Source organism: Phaenicophaeus curvirostris, chromosome 5, assembly GCF_032191515.1.
Source record: "Phaenicophaeus curvirostris isolate KB17595 chromosome 5, BPBGC_Pcur_1.0, whole genome shotgun sequence".
In the NCBI taxonomy this organism is placed as follows: domain Eukaryota; kingdom Metazoa; phylum Chordata; class Aves; order Cuculiformes; family Cuculidae; genus Phaenicophaeus; species Phaenicophaeus curvirostris.
Window position 1 is genome coordinate 12,792,754 of NC_091396.1, and position 22,124 is coordinate 12,814,877.

General features: G+C 39.5%; 1 protein-coding gene across 7 annotated transcripts in view; it reads left to right on the top strand.

Moving 5' to 3' along the window:
- The window catches only part of DENND5A (DENN domain containing 5A), a 66,650-nt gene that overhangs the window by 8,646 nt on the left and 35,880 nt on the right, over nucleotides 1–22,124 (top strand). For 5 of the 7 annotated variants that reach the window (XM_069857620.1, XM_069857623.1, XM_069857624.1 and 2 more), the window contains exons 2-5: nucleotides 11,065–11,136; nucleotides 11,733–11,842; nucleotides 12,550–13,210; nucleotides 20,464–20,651. In XM_069857620.1, the coding sequence (XP_069713721.1) occupies nucleotides 11,065–11,136; nucleotides 11,733–11,842; nucleotides 12,550–13,210; nucleotides 20,464–20,651 (1,031 nt within the window). The remainder of the gene's footprint in view (nucleotides 1–11,064; nucleotides 11,137–11,732; nucleotides 11,843–12,549; nucleotides 13,211–20,463; nucleotides 20,652–22,124) is intronic. The other 2 variants (XM_069857622.1, XM_069857626.1) reach the window with 1 other exon arrangement.

The window sequence follows — 22,124 nt, forward strand, 5'->3', positions numbered from 1 at the left end:
TGTTCTTCCTGTTCTAATCAGATTTTCATACTGAAAGCAATTATTTTTTTAGACAGACATGAATCATGCCTTGTGAAGAAGAAAGGTAAGCTTGATATGGTACGTGTAAAAGGAAGAAAGCTCAAGATAAATGGTTGAAGAGATAAGAAGGAAGGATGTAGTCAGAGCTAAGATAGACTTCAGAGTTTGTCTTATCCATTGACCAAACTGTCAGCACATCTGATTAATTTTTTGGTATTAGAAATCACTTCTATTTTGACAATAGAAAAAAAAAATCAAGCAACTTGATGCTTTCCTATAGGGCAGTTTTTTGGGAGGGACAATCCTTATTAAGACAGGTTCCCACACAGCATTGTTTTCAAATGTTAGATAACAGAGTGAGACATTGGGCAGGACTCATATACAGAGATGGTCATATAGCTGAACTTTTTGTATTTTGCTGACCTCTTTATGTCATTGGAACCTGCTTGAAAGGCTTCGTGTATTTTAAAATATGGTTTTCCTCTCCCAAGCCAAACCCCAATGGTATTCCAGAAGAATGCAAATACTTGATTAAAGGACTGGGGAGATGCTTCAGTAACATTTGATCCTTGTGCTTTTACGCAGATTTGTTTGAGTCAGTCTCAGAGCTGGAATTGGAGGGCGGTGGGAGTGAAAAAAGTAGGGACATTTAATGTGATAGGACATGCTGCTGTAAAAGGAGATCGACAGTGGTTCAGGAGGGTTGCCCAAGATGGCTTGTGCTTCTGTTTGCTCAGGCTTCCCTGGTGTAGGCTCACCAGGTTTGCCAGTCTTAAAAAGGCGTAAGAGAACAGCTGATTTCTGTATTAAATATACTCAAAATATGCTTATCTCCATTTCTGCTTTGTGTGTCTAGCACACACAGAAGAATTGTGTTCTATTCTGAAGATAAGCCACGCTTTTCCTTTCTTAGTGTCTTCTGTTGCGCCTATTTCGGATCTATTGTGTAATGGAAAAGGCAACCCCAGCCCCCCCTCCCCAGCCCCCGTGGCTGGGAACGTGCCTGTCATTGCAATTTTGAGTGCTGCTTCTGTTTTTCAGTTGGAAACAGACCTAAATATCTCTCTTTAAGTCTTTTTGCTGTGGCTAAAGCAGAAAAGTAGTTTTGTAAAACAATTCTGGTTTTAAGAACATTCCCTTGAAAATTTCTGCCAGGCAGTCTTGATTACAGTGTAAAATATACGGTGTGTGCCTGCTCTCCTGTGTTACATGCAAAGTAGTGTTGTTTTTTTGTTTTGTTTTTAATAGAAAAAAAGTAGGATGCTTTTAAAAATGCAAACTGGGAACTTTTTGGGTTTTTTGCTTGTTGTTTTTTTTTTTTTAAAAGCTGCCTTAGATTCTTGATGGTTTCTTCTGCCACTTCCCTGCCCCACCTCTTCCCGCCTCCCTTGAAACATTACCAGAAAAATGAAAACAAAAGCTTTTGGTTTCCTGACCTTACAATCATAGAGTGCAGATGTCCACTGCTGCTTTTGTTGTGGTGCTTTAAATTCATTGTTGCAGCATTTGAAACTATTCCAGAATGCATGTGGCAATATGTGCCGTTATCAATGGTATGAATGCATTTCACTTAAACAATGAATGGGTATCTATTAATTCCTATATTTTCATTTGCCATAGAGGGCTTGGAAGAATTTATGCTATCAAAGTAATGGATGGTCAAGAGATTATTTGTATCTGGTGGAGTTTTCACTAAGTATCCAGTTAGTGAAATGAGCTCTTGTTTTTTATTTCGGTTCACAGTGAGGTTCTTTGTGTTACAGTTCTTGAAACATTACAGTTCTTCAATTCTGGAATGAAAAAGAAAACAGGAAAACCACAGGATCTTTATAGTCAACCAATTAGGGTTAACTTGTCTCATTGTCCTCATCTTTTTAGTGACTGCAGTAGGAGGAATTGTGTCGTCTATTGGACATTTCAATATATGTTGTATGCTGAAAGGAACATTTTCCCATAGGATTGGGATAAGGGGTTGTTACAAGGAAATTTGGGTTCCCTAGATGACAAACAGGCCAAAAGAAAATTAGGAGCCTTTCATCACCCTGGTTATTTTCTTCCTCTTCTCTCATCCTAAAGAAAGTCCTTCTAACTTTTGTAGATGAGGAATGGCACCTCACCCAACATACATTTCACTTGCACTTAAGACAGAGACCTAAATAGAAGACAGCGTGTCCGTAGCACGTATTTACACATTTATTTTAGTAAGGCAGACTGCGGGCTTCCTTTGCCTTTGAGCTCTGTTGTCAGGGAAAGTGAAACAGTAATTTGCATGAAGAAGTCCTTAGAGAAAGTCCCAGGTGTGAAAACTATAGGTTGTAGATTGGCTATAAATCCAATGGAATGATGACTGCTAGAGACAGTGATTTAAGCCACTGATTCCAGTAGCTTAAGCATCAGTACAGCAATAAAATGAATGTAATCCTGAAGATTTTTTCTCATATGGATAATCTAATATACCTTAAAAACTATTACAACTTCCAATTCCAGGGACAAATGAACAGGTCTAGCCACCACTTCAGTTTGGACTATGCCAGGTGGTCTTGCTGACATGGGGAAGGGGTTAGAAGCGTAGGACAGAGGGCTTATGTGTTTCAGGATAAGAGGCAAGAGCTCTTTTTTGTGTATATCCGAGGAGGAGGTTTGCTGGGGAAGAGAGCCCTCTCTAATGAGATGTATGTGCAGTTCTGCTTAAGGAGGAGGAACTGGAAGGAAGGAAACAAGTCGTAATCTCAAGGCATTTGTTCATTGATGGAGTGGCTGTTTGCTTATAGATTTGGCAGCTGCAGCTTTTCTTGAATCACGGTTTTTATTCCAAGAATTCTTGTTTAATGGATTTCTTACCTTAGTCTGTCAGATATTGGATATTTGATTCCTACATTGTAAAGATTTAGTGTTGGGGTGGTTTTTTTGCAGTTATATGTGGTTTAATATTTGTTAAAGAAGGAATCAGAGAAACTTACTGTTTTGGTTTTAAATAAACTTTGACTAATTATTAGTGTATTAATTACTCTCCAGCTATGTATTGTAAGGGCTTTTCTTTAATATTAGACTATGGTGTTGTTCTGTAGAAGGCTAGTTTGGGGCTTTTGCTTTGCCTTTTTTTTTCCCTTGACTGTTTTTGAAGGGCTACAGTGAATCAAGAGGTTGCTATCTCATTTCACATCAAGTATAGTACAGGCCATATCATTTAATGTCATGTTTGATTAGCTCAGTTTTGCTCTTAAGCCTTGGAAATAGAATATTTGACCTTTTCCATTGCAAATGGAAATATGGCAAGTAATTTTTAACAGAGCTCTTTTGCCTTTGGTATTAAGATACTGATTTTTGGCTTGACTCTTTCCATGCCTGCTAAGCACCGTTGCTTTTGCAGTGTAACCAAGTCAAGTGTTGGTTGTCAGTTAGACTAACCAAGAAGTCCTCAGATCTCTTGGTGTACAAACCATTTCCCCCTGCCCAGTGCCTGTCTTCCCCTTAGTTGCTCTCGTTTATACCATATTTTCATCCTTTCTTCGGTAAGACTTCCAGAAGTACATACGCTGTTTGGTCAGCCAACTAGTTTTATTTAGACTTGAACTATGAATTGTAGAACTAGAGTAATTTTATGTTTAGTAAACATAATTATTTATCTTAGTATCTGTAACCTTATTGTGTATACTGAGAGCAGTTGCTGGCTGAACTGGGAATCCTACTGCTGTTCATGGCTTTAGTTGCTGGTTTTAGATTAACTGTATTCTGAATGTGTTGTGGACTGCTGCTGTTCTTGTATCTTTGGAAACAATTCAGACTTTTTTTTCCGATGTGTTAGGCCCTTTGACAGGCATGCTATTGCAAGAATGAGAAAGATTGTCTACAAAATATCCTGCCATGTCCATTTTCACCTAATTTATGGCTTTGTGCTTCTTTTTTTTTTTTTTTTCATTGAAAGCAGGGTATAATTAGGCTGTTTTTTGGATATTGTTTACACTTCATGCGCTGTTCAGATCCTCTTGTTGACTGACTTTTGACCTCCATCCCATGTTTGGGAAAACCTCAGCTCTTTGGCTGTTGTGGTCAGCTTAGTCTCCGGCCTCCACCCTGCACAAGATGGGATGATTCCCACTGGTGTAAGATTCTTTGCGCTGTCGAGGTAAAGGGCACATTTATAAGGTTCTATAGGGTTTTCTGTATCCACAGTTTGGGTTCTCCAACGTGCTGCATAGTACAGGAAAGCTGCCATGGGAATATGGCTCGTAGTTCCTGTTGCTGGTGCACACTCTAATTGTTCTTATTCATTTGTTTAATTACGGCAATACGACTGTTTCATGTTGAAGCTGGTTTAGATTTACTTCATTAAGACATTCATTTCAGTGGCAGCAGGCCTCTGTATGCTAAAAGATTCCTGTAAGAGTGTCGTTATGAGGAAAATATAAAGTTGATGTTTTGATTGCATGCCATCTAATGCTTTTTATTTGAAGATGTTATGTATACGATAAATGTACACCAACACTTAATTAATTGAATGAATGAAAAGCAGGTTGTATCACAAGAATTTAAAACAAGAAGCTGCTTGGCAGGATGAAAGCAGCAAACCACTTAATCAGAATTAGCAGAGCTTTATGGATGTCTTTTGTTTTGTAATTATTTTGAGCAGATTAATGGACTTGATGAATCAAGGGAGGTGGCAGTACTAATGTTTCTTTAAAATCAGTGTTGCACAACTGTTCAGTTCGTTTATCAGACACTTTTTCTGGTAACGAGGGTAGCTTCTCCTGCCTTGCTCTTTATTGACTTGGTCTTAAATGTCATAGAGGGAAAACTGGGCTAGACTCTACCTCTGGCATAGATGCTCAGAGACTTTTTTTCTAACTGGTGTGCAGGGAGAAGTTCCTCTACAGGTCTTAGCCTTGTGAAATTTATAGAGTCATAGCACTGCAGTCGCTTTCTAAAAACTAAAGCCGAGTAGTTAATTGGCAGCATATACAAAAGGCTGTGAGTAAATTTTAACAAGTTTTGCTTGCGAAGTATCCCTGGCATTTTTTTTGATTAAGCCACACGGTGCTGTTCTGTACTAGATAGAACTTTATTGCATGAATGGAAACTTTTCATAGTAGCGTGTGGGTTACAAAGCAGAATGATTGATGTATTGGAAGGAAAAGAACACCCTAGGGGTAGAAGCGTATTTGTAAAGAAACAAACTACTCACCAGGGAAAACTGAATTGTTACAATGATGTAAGGATTCTCTTGGGAATTTGCATGAGAAATTTGCAAGCAATCCGCCTGGACATGTGTTGCTTCCAGTTCTGTCGGCTATCTGAGAGGACATGTGTGATTTCAGGCATAACTTGAATTTACAGTGTATATGTTAAGAGGTTTCAGTACAAGCCTAGCATCTTTCATGATCCCAGTGAAGGTTTGACAGGAATGTGTTACTACTTAGCATGGTCACACACACATACAGTAATAGACGTAGCAACCACAAGTTGCACTGCCCCAGGGTTCAGGTTATAAACAGAACTTTGCAAATGATGTAGTCTAAATGGGAAGAGAATGAAATGAGAGGTGTGTGTCTGTTGTAGTAGGGTTTAAGTCTGAATTTCTAGCCCTTTAAAAATGTTTGTTTTGTTGTGAGTACAAAGTTTTGTCCTTTTTCACTTACAGTACACCCACTCTTCAGTTGAAATTTTTGTTGGGGGTGAAGTCCTAAGTGATTCAAACTGCAAGTTGTACTACCTAACTGTTTTTCTTACTGCTGTGTTGGGAAGACCTTTTATTTCTTTGTCCTGAATATGGAAGGCAGTGAATCAGGTTTTTCTCTGCCTAAATTAGGAAAGAGCTAAAATTAGACCTTCAGAATTCACTCTTTTTATTCCTTCTCAAAGCTGAGGAAAGCTTGGTTGATAGCATTTTGCAGGTTACTGAATTGAAGAATGTTTTAGTTCATTTTAGTTTCTGTAACTTTTTTTCCCCCCTCTGTACAATCTTGTAGAAAAGTGGTATCCATTGATAGGGATTGTTTCATGTAGGTACTTCCAAAGCTATGCTGTCCCGCACAAGTTGAAAGCTGCACGTAGTATCTCTAACTTTGTAAGTCCTAATTCTCATCAGACACAGCTGTCTTCTGCTCGCCGGTTGAGCAGCAAGAAGAGTAATAGTGGTAAGAGCAGGGAGGAGCAGGAAAATGAGAACCAAGGGAGTTTCCTTTATATGCTACATTTACGTGGTGGTGCGGTTTACGTTCACTGTTTGGCGACTCAGTAAGAAATCACAACATGAGTTGTAGTTGTTAGTTCAAACGTGGGATACTTGGAGTGTATGCGTTAGTTGTTCTAATGTGATTGTAATTAGGAAGAACAAATTACAGACACATAGGCCAGCATTGTTTAAGATGATAAAAATAAAATTCGAACTGAAAGTCCGCCAGGCCTTCCATATACTGCAAGTTGTATTAGATGGCTCTTAGAGGACTGGTGTCAGCTTTACTGTAGCAGTGGAAAGGGGCTGATTTTAACTGCCAGATCCAAATAAATGTGTTGTGTTTCAGCTCTTTGGTCATCTTGAACAGGTTTGTAGTTTCCTTTTTGCATGCAATACACTCAAGTTCAGTTTACTGAAGAGGTGTCAGAGGGAGAGGTTGGAGAATTACCTGCCTATTATGTGAGATTTAATCCTGTGGGTACCAAGTGCGCCTTGTCCCAGTGAGACTGCTGTGAGCTGAGCTCTACCTGCTGAAGGAAGAGCTGAGACAAGCTGCTGTCTTGGTAGCCACAGTGTTTTATGTCCTGGATGTCGTCAGCCCAGGAGAGTGCTTCAGAGGCCATGCCTAGCTGGTGACTTCCCTTTTGATAAACAAGCTTGCTCTAAGAACTTAAGCCTTTTATGCATGTTTTTTTAAATTACATGGTAACAAGTAAGGAGAGAGCAATACAGGACTGTCTGCCTCCACAGTGTAGCAGTTGGAATAGCTTGGTTTTGCCACAGTTCAGATGGATAAAACCTACTCACGTCACTGGTTGCTGTAGCATATTCGCTCATTTTCCGCCCTGTGGTGGTACCTTACAAGGGTTGACTATGTGTGAAAGAGGCGAGAGAAAAGGAAGAGCATTACCAAGGCCAAATGGTGGTTGCTGGTGTTGAAAAAACTATTGCTTGGGAAGCTGCGCATCAGGAGGAAGAGTTATTAAGAGTTACCTGTGCAGGTTATTAAAACTTTACACTATTCCCACATTTTCTTCCGTGCTCCAGGTAAGAACCTCAGTCTGTGGTTTAATCTTTGCTTCCCTCCTGTTTTAAGGGATCCCTGTAAGCTAAACTGTTTGTGTGGGCATGGGCTAAACTGGATTAGTGAAACATTAATCTTTAAGCTCTTCTCCATTCTATATTTATTTATTTTTAATAGAAATAGTTTCACTGGTCCTGTTTTGAGTGGGATGCTACAGATAGTGTTTTTTCCAGCGACAGAGAAACTCTGAGTTTCTGTCACTGCCATTCCTCTGCTGGGTGCAGCACCAGGTCTCATTCTAAACTGGTGACTGCAGACTTGTACATGAAATGATGCTTCTCTGTGCTTTTATTATATTATTTATATTACACAATACAGAGAGATTCTTAGCCTTTGAAAGATTCAGTGTTCTGTTGGCCTGAAACTTCCTGAAGTATTCCTGTTTTTTTAACTTCTGCGTATGATTTTGTGTTTCTGGGTTTTATGTTGTATGACAGTTCCTGACAAATAATCTTATAGTTGTAGCTATTTGATTATTGTTTCTTCTTTAAATCCAAATTAATTACACATTTGTAGTCTGTAGGGTAGTTTGCATCTTCATTTTTTAAGAGCTTTTCCTGTGCTGTGGCAGACAGCTGACTGATAATGTGTATGTGGGGATCATCAGATATGTTTGAAAGGCCTCCTTAGTCTTCAGCAGGTGATGCTGTGTTATGTTTAAAAAAAAAAAAAAGAATTCCTTTTGCATGCAATGTGCACAAAAGAAAGAAATTATTTACAGAGAAATTGTGTTTGAAGGCTTCTTCATTATAACTTGGATCAATATGGGAAGTATAATACTCTGTTTTCATCATTTCTGGTAGAGGAAAGGAACCTTAAGAAAGCATGATCTGATGATAGCATCCTTTGCTAGCTCTTAAGTGTGGGACCTTGTACTCACTCTGAAACTTGTGGTATGCATCATATTTTTATCAGTTTATCTTCTCTTGTGTCTTCATTTTCTCAGCTCTGGAATAAAACTGTCCATTTTTGCTGATGGTTTGTCTCCCGTATTTGTTAAATCTGTTCATCTTCAGTGTCTATCAAAACCATTTCAGTTAGTAGTGAATTAATGGAATGTGTAATTCACATAGGCAGATATTGAAACCATGAGTTATTTTTGCCTGCTGGAGATGTGTTGCAATTAGTATTTGGCTGGAGCATGGTGTTTGGTTTGAGGCTTCTAACCGATCATAAATTTAGACATTTAGAGTTAATTGCTTTTTGACTCTGGATATAAGCAAATATTGTTTGCAATTTTTTTTTTTTCCTGTCTGTCGAGGGCTGCGTAGAGAGAACAACTCGCTGCTTGATGAGGGAAGGGAAGGATGAACCTAGGCAATAGGCTTCCTAATGCTTAGGTTTTCATTAGTTGTAATGGCAAGTTAACAGGGTGGCCAGTGCCCCAGACTTGCACCGATCACCCCTCTGTTCCTGGGTTGAACTTCCCAAGCTGTCACTTGAGATTCCCTGCCCTGTCAGTACCTTTGGAAGTCAGTATTGCCCAGTCTGAAAGTCCAGAGATTTGTCTATTACAAGCATGAAAGTTCTTACAGAAAGAGATAGCTAAAGGTAGAAGTCTGTGCTGCCATTGAAAAGAAAATGAGCATCATACTCATGCGGAAGTCGGCATGACAAATATGATACGAGAGCAGAGTGGCTCTAGGAAAGAAGCATCAAGTGGAGGCACTCTGGCAAGGGCAGTGTCTGTGCAACAGCTGAATTGATTGATGAATTACAGGAAGGCATTTAAGTGTTTCCTTATGTTTCTGTCTGGACCAGGACTTGGTGGGTTTCCAGAAATCAATTTCAGTTCTTTCATTAAATTGTAGACAGGTTTCAGGTCTAAAAAATTCAAGTGCTTGTTCGAGAGAATGCCTCTTGGGAGGAGATGGGGTGAGCCTCACTAAAATATATAAGCATCCATTTGTTATTTCCCTTTTTAACAGAAGGGAAGAGCAGCTTCATGTGTTTTGCAATATTAGTCATCTTAATGAAAAGGTCTTCAAGTCACAGATTTTCTTTTTGTTTCCAGAATATGTGTGACCTTGGATGTAGGTGAAGCCAGTGATTAGTTGTGTGTGGTTTCCAATTGTGGGAGAAAATTTGGGCTTTGGATACGTTCTTCCTTATATGTATGTGGAAGGAAAAAAAACAGTAGCAGAATAGCTTAGTAAACATCTGAGGTTTTACCTCAATCATATAAAAGTTGACATTACATCATCTGCACAGATGTAAATATAGAAAAATAGTAGGTGTGTTAAACCTCCTGACTTATTTTTAAAACCTGTTTTATAGAGGACTCTTTCCTTGAGTGTATGCTTGTGTCAGTAAATAGAGATGTAGAGTTACATCCATTTTTCTTTCTGGAATATCGGAAGTTTCTTTAAATGCTTATTTGTGTGTTTTAAAATTGTTTTTAGCTCTTGCAGAAATGCTGTTATCTTTTCTGTCGTGGACTTCGCCCTTTCCCCAAATGGTTGTATTTTTTATATTGAAGATGTGATCTGTTTTTTCCTAACTACGCCTCTCTCTATATTCCAGATATTCCCAAATATGCATTTTCTTCCTCTGAACAGTGGTAGTATTGAACATAGTAATAAATAACTGAGTGGTTTTGTATGAAAATCAGCTGAGCTGTTCATTTTTCAGACAAACTGGACAAACACCCCCTCCTTTAATTTCAGTGCTAAACCCCGGAGAATTAGCAAAATAGCTGTGACTGTTTTGTGTATTGTGAGACCTGTCCTCGGTCCTGATGCAGGGTGAGGTCCCCATTCGAGGTCATGTTTAAGAGTTAGTTTAAAAAAAATCCAAAGTTACAAGACTTCTCAGCCATCAATGGACCTCTTACGTATTCAGTGAAAACAAAGCTTTGTTTGGTGTCGTGTGTTCATTAGGTTCCTGTATGCATTCTTATAACTATCTGTGTGTGTGGCTGCTTTGTGGAAGTAAATGTACAAAATAAAGTTCCTAAGCTGGCTTAGAAATTGAACTTGAACTATTACTGTGAAAATACAGAATAAACCCAACCAAATCTGAAATCAATTTCTATTGCTGCATAATTGCTGTGTGTAAGAAAACAAGTAAGGAGTCTTAAGTGTGTTTTCTCTTTTGCAGGTGTTGCTGGAATAGTTTGATTTATTTAAAGCATATGATTTCATGCAATTGTGCCTGATTGTTAGCACAGCTGTCAACAGTTGCATGCTTGTTTAGCTAATTGCATTCTAGTAAGACAGCTAAGCTTATTTTAAGATAGGCAGTTGTGTGCTGCTTTTTTTAAAGCAACTACACGTATTCACAAGATTTATGGTATAAAGTTCTATGCTATCACAGTGAATATTTATTGCTCTAGAGGAAATTTGAGAGCTTATAAACAAGCCTATGTTATCTAGTCTAGTGTATAGATAGCGTTTGTGAAAAGTTGGACCATGCCACTTAAATCCTGGTAGCTCTAAGGGCCTTGAAATGGTTTTGTCCTTAGTTTCATCATCTGCTCTTTGGGAGTATTTTGTAGTCCAACATGTGAACCTTTCATTTAACAAATAATTGCTGCATTAGTATTCTGGTTGTGTATGCAGGAAGTATGAGCTTCTGTTACATACTGATCATCTCCTTCAAGAAATATGCACCTGAAATGAGAAATTTGTCTAGAGTGGTATATGTATAAAAAGCATATTGAGAGAGCAGACTATCTGTTATGCATGCTAATTCTGTATGTTTTTTTACTGCTATGTGTTAGCTACGTGATTACAGTCGACAGTATGTAATTTATAATGCGGTGTTGTTTTTATTTGTTATATAGCTTTATGCCAGTATATACAGGCCTCTAAAACCCGAGATGGTGCCAGCCGTTTCATTTCAAGTGCAACAGAAGGTAAAGGGAAAAGTGTGGGGGAAAAAAAAGCACACAATTTTTTTTGTTTATCTGATAGCCTGTCTTCCTGGGTATTTATGTGATTCTTGATCTTTTAACCTTCTAGACTCTCTTTTCACAGCTAACCTCTTATGATAAATGGTGGATAACCTTTTTTCCTAAATTTTGAAGAAGAAATTAAGTGATGCCACCTGTATATCTATCTTAAACTTCCATCTTCTTTGCATCTTGTCTATTTGTGCTTTTCTTCATTAACAAAATTCCACTGAAACTGAAGCTTTAGCTGTGCTTTAACAAGAATCTGAAATATCTCAAGAATAGAGAATTGCTGTCATGACCACAATCCCAAGATAGTCACGCATAAGGAAAAGCACAGATACCTAACAGCATAGAAATCTACAATGCTAATCCTTGCTAATGTCAGCAGTCTGATTATATGCTAACTAACTGTCTTCATTTTCTGTTTCTCTTAAAAGGAGTGTGTGCTTAATTCACTTGTCCTCACATCTACCTGCTGATGTCCTGCTTTTTGGCCTTGTTTTGGTTTAAAAAGTGAATTAAATACTTACGTCTGTTTTTTTTTTTTTCTCCTTTAGGGGAAAACTTTGAACAGACTCCATTAAGACGCACATTTAAGTCCAAAGTTCTTGCTCGCTATCCTGAGAATGTTGAATGGAACCCTTTTGATCAGGATGCAGTGGGAATGGTCAGTATCACCTAATGTCTTTTGTTTCTAAGACAAACACTTAATCTCAACAATTGAAGGCATTTGTCTGTGTTTTCTTTGACAAAAAGGTGTGGAGTCTATTATAGATTGGGAATAATAATGAATTTCTCTAAATCGTGCAGGCTCCAAAGGCCTTTTCCTTTAATTGGGGTATTTTTTTAAAGGAAATGAACTATAACTTATAAGTGATAAGACCCTAGGAGAGTTTTCTTTTCTTTTACAACTTTTTTTGTTACGTTCTTGAGAATTGAAAGAGAAATAAATTAGTCTGCAATTAATGAATCTTCTCTGTGTGTGATTTTTTTTCTGTTTAATGGAATGGGATGTGGTTTCTTAATTTAGATAAAACATAGAACTTCTCTCTGATGATATTCTGATCTTGGTGATCAAAATATTTTATCTGAGTTTGAGTTCTGTTACTTTATTCCCATTGATGTTGGTAACAAAATGGTTATGAGTTTCAATAGAAACTGTGTTACAGCCCTTTTAATATGTTCCTTTAGTTTTTCTGATTTAGGTACATGTTACTCTATTGCACAGAAAAGTAACACTTAATGGAATTTAAAGTGAAATGCACTGGTGGTCTGTGGATTCTGAATCCTGGTTTTGCCACTGCTTCTGCAGGCAGGAGGAGAGAAAAGTGTGTTTTAATTGATATTATCTCCCTTACCCTTTTTTTTTTATAGCTGTGTATGCCTAAAGGGCTTGCTTTCAAGACACAAGCAGATTGCAGAGAACCTCAGTTCCACTCCTTTATTATTACTCGTGAAGATGGCTCACGGACATTTGGATTTTCTCTCACTTTTTTTGAGGAAGTTACTAGCAAACAGATCTGTAGCGCGATGCAGACGTTGTATCATATGCACAATGCTGAATATGACATTCTTCATACTCCACCCACAAATGACAAAGATAGCTGCAGCAGCACTGGAGACTGCAATGGCACCGCTGTTTCAAAGCTACAGCGTTTTAACTCCTATGACATCAGCAGAGACACGCTCTATGTCTCGAAGTGCATTTGTCTGATTACTCCAATGTCTTTCATGAAAGCTTGTAAGAAAGTACTAGAACAACTTCACCAAGCAGTGACTTCACCTCAGCCACCACCTCTACCTTTAGAGAGCTACATCTACAATATTCTCTATGAGGTTCCTCTTCCTCCAGCAGGACGGTCATTAAAATTTTCTGGTGTTTATGGACCAATTATCTGCCAGAGGCCAAGCACCAGTGAACTACCATTGTTTGATTTTCCGGTTAAAGAAGTATTTGAATTACTTGGAGTAGAAAATGTGGTTCAGCTCTTTACTTGTGCTCTCTTGGAGTTTCAGATACTGCTTTATTCACAGCGTAAGTACTTGGCTTTTCTGTTCTTATCTTGTGGTTGTACTGGCACAAGGTCTTTTGATTTCTTGAATGTTAAAAACGCAAACAAACAACAGAATAGCTGCATTGAAGTGGCATAAGCATGGTAATGCGCTCAGGCTGGTGTATGTGCAGTTTTTAATGTTAAGAAAAGAACTGGAATGGCACAGTATGTTGCATTGACTCCTGGTTTTACTCATCTAAACTTAAAACTTTAGGCTTTGAAATGATCTCCTATGTTCATGGACTGACTGTCCCCTTCATTATTGTCTCTGGAAATGTTCTGCTGTTGGATAGGGTAGAATGCCTTCTCCCACGTTCTTCTTCAGCTGGTTAGCTGAATTCCTTCCTCTCTCTGCTGAACTATCCATGCATTTTAAGAAGGTAAATAGTTAATTATATGTGGTTCTGAAGAAGAATTTATGGTGCAAATATAATTTTCTCTTTGAATGCCCAAAGTCACATTTCAGTTGATACTTTGAAGTAGAATTACCTGGAAAAAAATTTGACTGAATTTAAATACTATGTCTCTATTAAGGCCCGAAACATTTACTGTTGAAGTCGCATACATAAAGCTTGCTTTGAAGCGAATGGGCAGCAAGTAAGCTAAAACAGCATCTGTTTATCAATTAGTAACGTTGTCATGGTAGTCCAGTTTCTGTGTTAAAATTTGTGAATACTAGACTTCTTACTCTGCTTCCTGTTACTCTTGACGCAGAGGGTGTGGAGTTACACCAAAAGATATTTTTCTACTTTTTTTGTCCCACACTGGCTAATACTAGTCCAGAGCTACCCATCCATAATGGTATTTCAAGTACACAAACTGCGTTTTGAACGCTGTTTTATAGTAATGGTAAAGAAGCTTAGAAGAACCTAAGACAAACCCAGGGATAGTTCACTGTGTTACGGAGATCTGTTTTTCATATGTTTTTCCATTGAGCTGTCACTGAAATATGTAGAATACAAATGGTAACTATTTATAAAATATATACTGCAGTTATGTGCAACATTTTTCAAACATGAAATACAGATGTTTGTGTGTTGAGATGTGTGCATAGGCTAAAGTCCAAGATGGATTTTGTGTATATAGTCAAGGTGATTAAAGTGTGTAGTTGCAACAGGACATTGTCACAGTTGTTGCATCGTATAAACACTGTTAACTGCCAGAGAAGAGCTATGCAATAATTCAGATACAGTAAACTCCCCCCCCCACTTCTGTACTTAATAGTTGTTACTCTCTTGGATTAAAAACAAATTGATTTGCTTATTGTTCGTAGAAGATCTATAAATACTTGCCTATTAGGCAAACTACTTTTGTGGTTTCTCAAGAAATGGATTAGGTATTTATACATATGGGATTTAGGGAGATAGTTTGTTTATGTGGATTTCTGAATCCCACCGGTGGAAGATTCAAATGTAAGCCCCTCCATCTGAAGAAGAATAGAGCCCAGCTGGCCTGTGGTTGTGCTTGAGACCTCATGTGGTGGGAGTGTGAATGCCTGGCTGATTGGAAGCAACTCAAGAAAAGCAGTGTGTGCATCACCAAATGGGAGCAGGATTCCCTGATCTCTTTTCAGACCATCATGTTATAAGTACTCTTCTTCTGGCCCGGGAGTCAGTTTGCAGGTTTTTTTCTTAGGCACTTTCCAAGCATCTGATCAGTGGCTAGTTCAAGAGACTTAAAATAGCTCTGGAACACTTGAGTGTCTTGTTTGCATGCACAGACATAGGGAAACAAAGGGATCCATGTAGGTGAAGACCTGTGGGCATGGATCTTTGTAACAGTTTCTGTCCATTGTTCCCCCACCTCATCCCAAGCTTTGGCTGACTTGGGCTGTGTTGCACCTTAGGGAAGCGTCTTGTCTCTATCTAAAGTTCTTGCCTATAGTTTCAGGCTGAAAAGTCTTTTTTTCAGTTGAAAAAAAATTTCAGTTAGTTATTTGCTAACTGCCGACACCCAGCTTTGGTGAACTACCTCTGACAGTGCCGTCTCTGTAATAGTAGCCATAGTTTCTTGAAACCTAGCTTCTCTTAAGTACTTTCTGAGGGAAAAGTTCATTGCTTCATTTGCTTAAAAGAATGATATCAGTAGGAAAATGGAACATGTCTGCTGTCATGAGGCCTCACCTGGAGTACTGTGTTAGGTTCTGGAGTCCTCAACACAGAAGGGACATGGATCTGTTAGAACGAGTCCAGAGGAGGATTCAAAGATGCTCAGAGGGCTGGAACACCTCGTGTATGAGAGCTGGGGTTGTTCAGCCTAGAGAAGAGAAGACTCTGGGGGGACCTTATAGCAGCCTTCCAGTACCGGAAGGGACTGCAGTAAAGTTGGGGAGCGGCTCTTTATCAGGCAGTGTAGTGATGGTATGAGGGATAATGGTTTAAAGCTGAAAGAGTGGAGGTTTAGATTAGACGTTAAGAAGAAATTTTTTCCTGTGAGGGTGGTGAGGCACTGGAACGGGTTGTCCAGAGAAGTTGTGGATGCCCCATCCCTGGAGGTGTTCAGGGCCAGGCTGGATGAGGCTTTGAGCAACCTGACTGACTGGAGGTGTCCCTGCCCATCACAGGGGGGTTGGAATCGCATGAACTTTAAGGTTCCTTCCAACCCATCCTATGATTCTGTGATTCTAGGACTTTGCTGCCAGATGCAATGCTTTTTGAAGCAAATTATTTAGCGTTTTAAGTTGCAGTCGGTCCTTGGAGTAGGAGTAACCACACTTGGCAGTGAATGTGTTTCGTTTTAAGATTCCTTTGACATGTTTCTGACTTGATGCTTCTGGAAATTGTTCTTTTGTCCCACTACATTGTCACAGCCTGTATGTTTTGGATCATTGTAAGCCAAGTGTAGAGAATGATTTCCTTGATTCCTCTCGAGAGAGTAGTTGTCTCCCATTTGGGAAAATGTTAGAGGAATGCGGGTGCATTCCTGTAAGAGTGGAGAATCTGAAGCTGCTCCTAGTGCTCAGCAAGTCTGCCAAAGCAACATCAACGCTGAAGGAGGCTCCAGTAGTGCCTTCACCAGATTATTCTGCAGGAGCTGGTTTGCATTCCTGCAATTTATATAGCTCTTGTATCTGTGAAATAGACTTATTCCTTATCTTTGCAGAGCACCTAGAGCTCTTCTGGAAAGTGTGCACTGAGTTAAGACAGCTGTGAAATCTGCTTGGAGGAGATTTTCTGAACAGCTAAAAACAATAATTTGAGAAATATTATATCTCACTGCAAGAGATGATCTTAAGCAGTTTTTGTTTTCTGGGCATTTGCTGTATGCTGCCATTTTTATGTACAAATGAAGGGGGTTTTGCTTTGCTTTGCTTTGCTTTTGAATCACTTTTCCCCGTCTTTCTTTCACTTGCTTAAGATAAAGTTCACTCTGGAGATTTAAAGCATTAATTTTATTTCCTGTGTTTATGTGCCATGATGTCCTATTCTAATCTCTTACGTAGGACTTTTGCTTCATATCCCTCCAGTGATTTAGGAAATTCGCTGCTTGGTGTGGGCATCTTTAATCAGCCCTTTCAGACACAAAAGTGAACAGAAAAAGGAAATACTTTGACCTCCTGCTTCTGTGAACCATAGTTCTCTCTTACACAGTTACAGTTTATTTTGAAGTAAAAGGCCCAGTTAAAGAAATGTCTGTTTTCTCTGAGGAGTCTGATATACTGAGTACCTCTGCTTAGAAAAAAATTGTTAAAGTGTTTCTTCTACACCGTGCTCTCTTCTATGAACGGGAATTGCTAAAGGGAACTCCTCAGGCAATGCTTTATTCCAGTGGCTCAACTCCATTGCATGCAACCTGTCTATAGGGACTGTGTATGTATATATTTATTTTATTCCCCCCTTCTGCTCCCCTTCAGGTTAAAGAGAAGCCTAGTGCTGTCAAGCAGCCCATCTTTCTAGTTTATCCATATACTTTCTGAATATCTCCAAACTTGTCTATAGTAATGGCTTTCCACTGTAGAGACAACTCTCTGACTTAAAGCAGCAATATGGGAGTTGCACATGGAATGGAAATTATAGAATCATAGAATTATTAAAATTGGAGAAGACCTTTAATATTATCAAATTCAGCTGTCGGCCCAACACCGCTGTTCCTGCTAAACCATGTCCCTGAGCACCACATATGCATGTTTTTTGAAGACTTCCAGGGATGGTGACGCTACCACTTCCCTGGGCAACCTGTTCCAATGCTTCATCACTCGTTCAGTAAAGAAATTTTTCCTAATCACTGTAAACCTCCCCTGGTGCAACTTAAGGCCATTTTCCTCTTGTCCTAAAATTTAGTAATTACTTGACAAATATAACAGTAATTCATTGTGATCCATGAAGTAGGAAGATCAGAAGGAGAAAAATATTCCAGAGTGTGATCATGTAATGATTTTTAATTTGGCCAAGTCAAAGAATTTCTGTATATACTTGATAGACTTTTTTTCTGGTAGAGCGTGAGAAGAGATGTAGAATCATGGTTCTTAGAGCTGCTTCTTTCTTTCCAGATCAAATACTGCTTACTACTTCTTTTCCCTGCATTTAGTTGCTTTTTAGAGATCAATAGAAATGTCTGCATATACTAGACATAGATAAGTAATATGGTAAAGAACTTACATGCACCTCAAAGGATAATGTATTTTACCTATAGTGATTGGCTGGAAGAAGAAATCAACCTTTTTCCTGTGTTCTTAAGTGCCTGTGTTCAAAAGTAGCAGGTTTTCTTTTCCTTGCACAGTTATCAGTTAAGTACTTCCTAAACAGCACGCTAGTGGTATGTCATTTTCTTTCCCACTAGTGCTTTTGTACAACATGAGGCCAAAAGACTGTGATTTGCACCAAAATAAGCCTATTCTGGTTTTAAAAACAAGAGCAAAACCACTACTGAAGCACTTCTTCCCTCTTTTAATTGAGTTATTATTTTTAAATCTTCGATAATGCTTTGGTACCAGGAGTGTGCTGCTTGCTTCTTTTCTAAAAACAAAAACCTCCATACCCTCTTAGGATAGGTATAACTGAAGAAAATGTTTAAGTTTGATTTATGTTTGCTGGCCTCTTGGCTTTGTCCTTCGCTTTTACCAGCAGCTCCTGATGTGCTTAAAGCCTGCAGAATGTAGTCATTGTTACTTGCAGGCTGTGGCTGTGTGGACCAAATAGTTGGGAACAGCTTAAGCCATGTGATTATTCAGGATTGGAGAGCTGCATTTGCAGATAACTCAGTTGCAGGAGGTAGCTGCTGAGTGGATAGAAATTCTGAATTATTGATGTTACTTTGTAATTAATTTGAAAGGCGAATACTAAAGTTAGCTTAATGACAGAGAGAAGACTTGTATTTAAATTAGCCAGCAGGATTAGACAGGGAGGTTTTGTGTAGTAGGAAACCACTGTTTCTATTCTGAGACTTGTTCTTTCAAATAAACAAGCTGAATGCCAACCAGCTGGAATGCTTGTATGTCTATGGCTACATTTACAGATCCTTTTTTAAAGCTGAAGAAAATAGGGTATGGATTAGATTCTTCTTCCCTAAGCTTATCATTAATTCATCACTTTGCGGTCAGGCTGTGATTAAAGCTGCAAACTAGTGAGTAACTATGTAGGCAGAAGCTGGTGTCCAGGCAGAGTAGGTGGATGCTGCTGGTGATGTTACTTGATTGTTCCCTAATCTGTTTCAGTCCAAGTAAGCTTTTAGCAAAAGCTTTAAACTGTTTAAGCTACTCTGGCTTGTTTTGATTGAAGGCTCCTTCAGCCACGTAGATTTGTTGTCAGGCAGTGACAGGTAGCTCCGTGCAGTGACCTTTTCCATTGGTCTAGCTTGGTTGGGAAAGAAAAAACAAAAGTCTAGATTGCAGAATTATGACTGATATTAGCAAACTTGCGCCGAGTTCCTCTTGGGTTGTGAGACTCTGCAGAGCCCAAACTCTGCAACTTTGACTTCAAACAAAATCCATCACAGGTGCTAGAAACTGAATTTCTTGACCCTCTATCTTTTGCTATCTGAAGTCTGAACAGAGGATGGTTCAAGGACAGAATTAAAGCCAGAACCTTAGGAAGTGCACAGTTTAGCTTCAGAGTGTTTGTTTAGAACAAACGTTCTTTATGCATTTTTCATCTGTGCTCTGTAACTGTACAGCAGTTTCAGGAACCTCAGCACCTGAACCTGTGCATCCAAGTGTTTTTCCCAGTTTCATAGTGTCTGTAGTTTTATGAATATGTTCGGAGAAGACACACGTACACCACTCCCAAACACCCATGAAGAGTACTGATTTTTCCCTTCCTCCTCTTTCCCCCTGTTCTTCCTAAGGACAATTCTTGCAGTATTGTGAAAAAGGCATGCCGTGTTTCCAGTTTGTACTATATTTATAGCTTGACTGAAGGTAGGAATTGTCTTAGTCTTGTGAGCTTGTTTTTATACTCTCTCCAGCCTGGCAGCTCGACAGCATTCTGAATGTTTCAGCAGTTGTATTAGACCACACACTCTGAGTGTGCCTGGTGTGGCTGCCTCCTCTACGGTGCATAGATTGCAAAACCCATTAAAGATGCTTCCGTGGTCTGAACGAGGAGGGTGAGGTTTTGGCCTAGTGTGCCGCCGTGTTAACTGCTCTATCAACCAGCTGCTGGTTGGTATGCATGTTGCACAGGTGCCTTTAGCACTGCTGTTTAATTCTGGGAGAAGATGAGTTGTTTTTACATGGAACTGGAACTTCGGTCATACATGGCAAAGGATAAATGGAGCTGATTCTTTTCATTTTCTGTGCATTTATTTTGGTCACACTGTTGGGTTGGCTACTCTACAACATGTTGTATAGGCATTTAAACACTCATTGAAAAATGTTTATCTGAGAGATACCAGATGCCTTGGGTTTCATCCAGGGCTTCCATAGAAAGCCATAAGCACAGAGAAGAGAAATTATTTCCAAGTTATTTCTTAGCCAATTACAATACCACTTCCGTACTCAAACTAGTGTTCCTGCTAGCCCTGGTATAGGTAGCAGAGGGTGACTTAATGGATGCTAAGACTCAATTTGCTCATTTCCATATGACTTGGAGAATGACTTACTTTGCGTTGAGCTGTCTTTGTTCTTTCAGCAAAATGTGTCTGGGTGTACAAGTCTGGGCTTTCATTAAGATGCTGCTCAACTAGTACTGGGTTTTGTGGTTCCTGTTTTAAAGCAAGCTTTCATTTCTTTAACTTAGATTAATTTACTTAAAAATGTTTCTGAAAGAAATATTGTCTTTTTCTTGATCTTTTCCAGATTATCAGAGACTGATGACTGTGGCAGAGACCATCACAGCACTAATGTTCCCATTTCAGTGGCAGCACGTGTATGTTCCTATCCTTCCAGCATCCCTCCTTCATTTTCTAGATGCCCCTGTCCCTTATCTGATGGGCTTGCACTCTAATGGGCTGGATGACAGGTCTAAGCTGGAACTTCCTCAAGAGGTGAGAGGAGCTTGTCTCAGTTGGTTGAACGTTGGCTGTGACTATGACGGAAGTAAGACATGAGCCAAAGCACTAGTGGTAACTGTAAGAGCCATTGTGGAGTTCTTGCTGGCTCTTAATTTATTTTTTTGGAGATGCCAGAGAAAAATATGGTGAAATAGATAAATAAAACCCCTGTTTTGGAAATTGTGTGCTCTGAAAAAATTAAACTAATTTTACAGGTATTGATGTAGTGGGACTACAGAAAGAACATTTTTCATGCTGCAAAATTTAGCTCTGTAATGCTTGGAAATGCAGGAAAGCGCAGTGTGAATTCACCATGTGTAGCAAAAAAGCCAGACAGCTTCTGTGTGGTACTGAGTGAAGCTTGACTGGCTTCAGTGCTGTGCTGTGCTTGGGCCAGTTCCTGGCTATGTGGGATTAGGTTGGGTTTCCCTGCACTGCATTTCTGAGTTGGGAATGACTTACACAGACCCAACCTGTCAGGTTTCTGCACCAAAAGTATTTCAAATCTTTATCTGGAGTACATACTTCCACCTGCAGCAAAATATCAGCAGGTACTTGAGCAAACTGGTGCTAAATGGGATAGTGCTCAGGAAGTCCTCCCTTGAGGCTCTGTTTACGCCAGGCACTGTATAAAGGAGAAGCAAAAGGTCTGTAAAGGTCCTGCAGCTCCTACATGGGCCTGAGACTACATTGAAACTGCTTAGAGGTTGTTTTTATTTCCTTTATCCCACAGTTCACAGAAACTCTTTCTAGGGACATGCCAAGGGAGAGTTTAAGAGCTGATTGTGAGGATCAGGGGACTAGCAGAAGTTAAGCACTACCTGAATCACAGAATCACTAGGTAGGAAAAGACCCACAGGATTATAGAGTCCAACCATTCCTATCAATCACTAAACCATGCCCCTCAGCACCTCATCCACCTGTCTTTTAAACACCTCTGGGGAAGGTGACTCAACCACCTCCCTGGGCAGCCTCTACCAGTGCCCAGTGACCCTTTCCATGAAAAATTTTTTTCTGATATCAAGCCTGAACCTCCCCTGTCAGAGCTTGAGGCCCTAAGGTAGCAGAGGAAACATCTGCTGGAGCCAGTTGCCGCTGCTGGAAGTGTATCAGGTGCCTGGCTCCTGAGGCAGTTCCATGAGTCATCTGAATGACTTTTGTCATTGAGTGCTATTGAGCTGTGTATTTGCACTTGTGTGCAGACATGTTAAGTGTTACACTATGGTCTGGCTGGCTGTTGTCAAGCTGGACACCTGTCACCTGAGGGAAGCAGGTGCTTGCAGAGTTATTACCTGTGGAACAACACTGCTCTTACCCCTGCTAGAGTTTGCTCACTTGTAGGTGTATCTTTCCCTGGAGGGACTGGCTAAACCACAAGCGGGACCCTGCTCGTAGGTACTGGTAGGCCTCCCTAAATCTCAGCCATTTCCTCTGGTTTTTTGTTTTCTTCTATTATCATTTATGCTA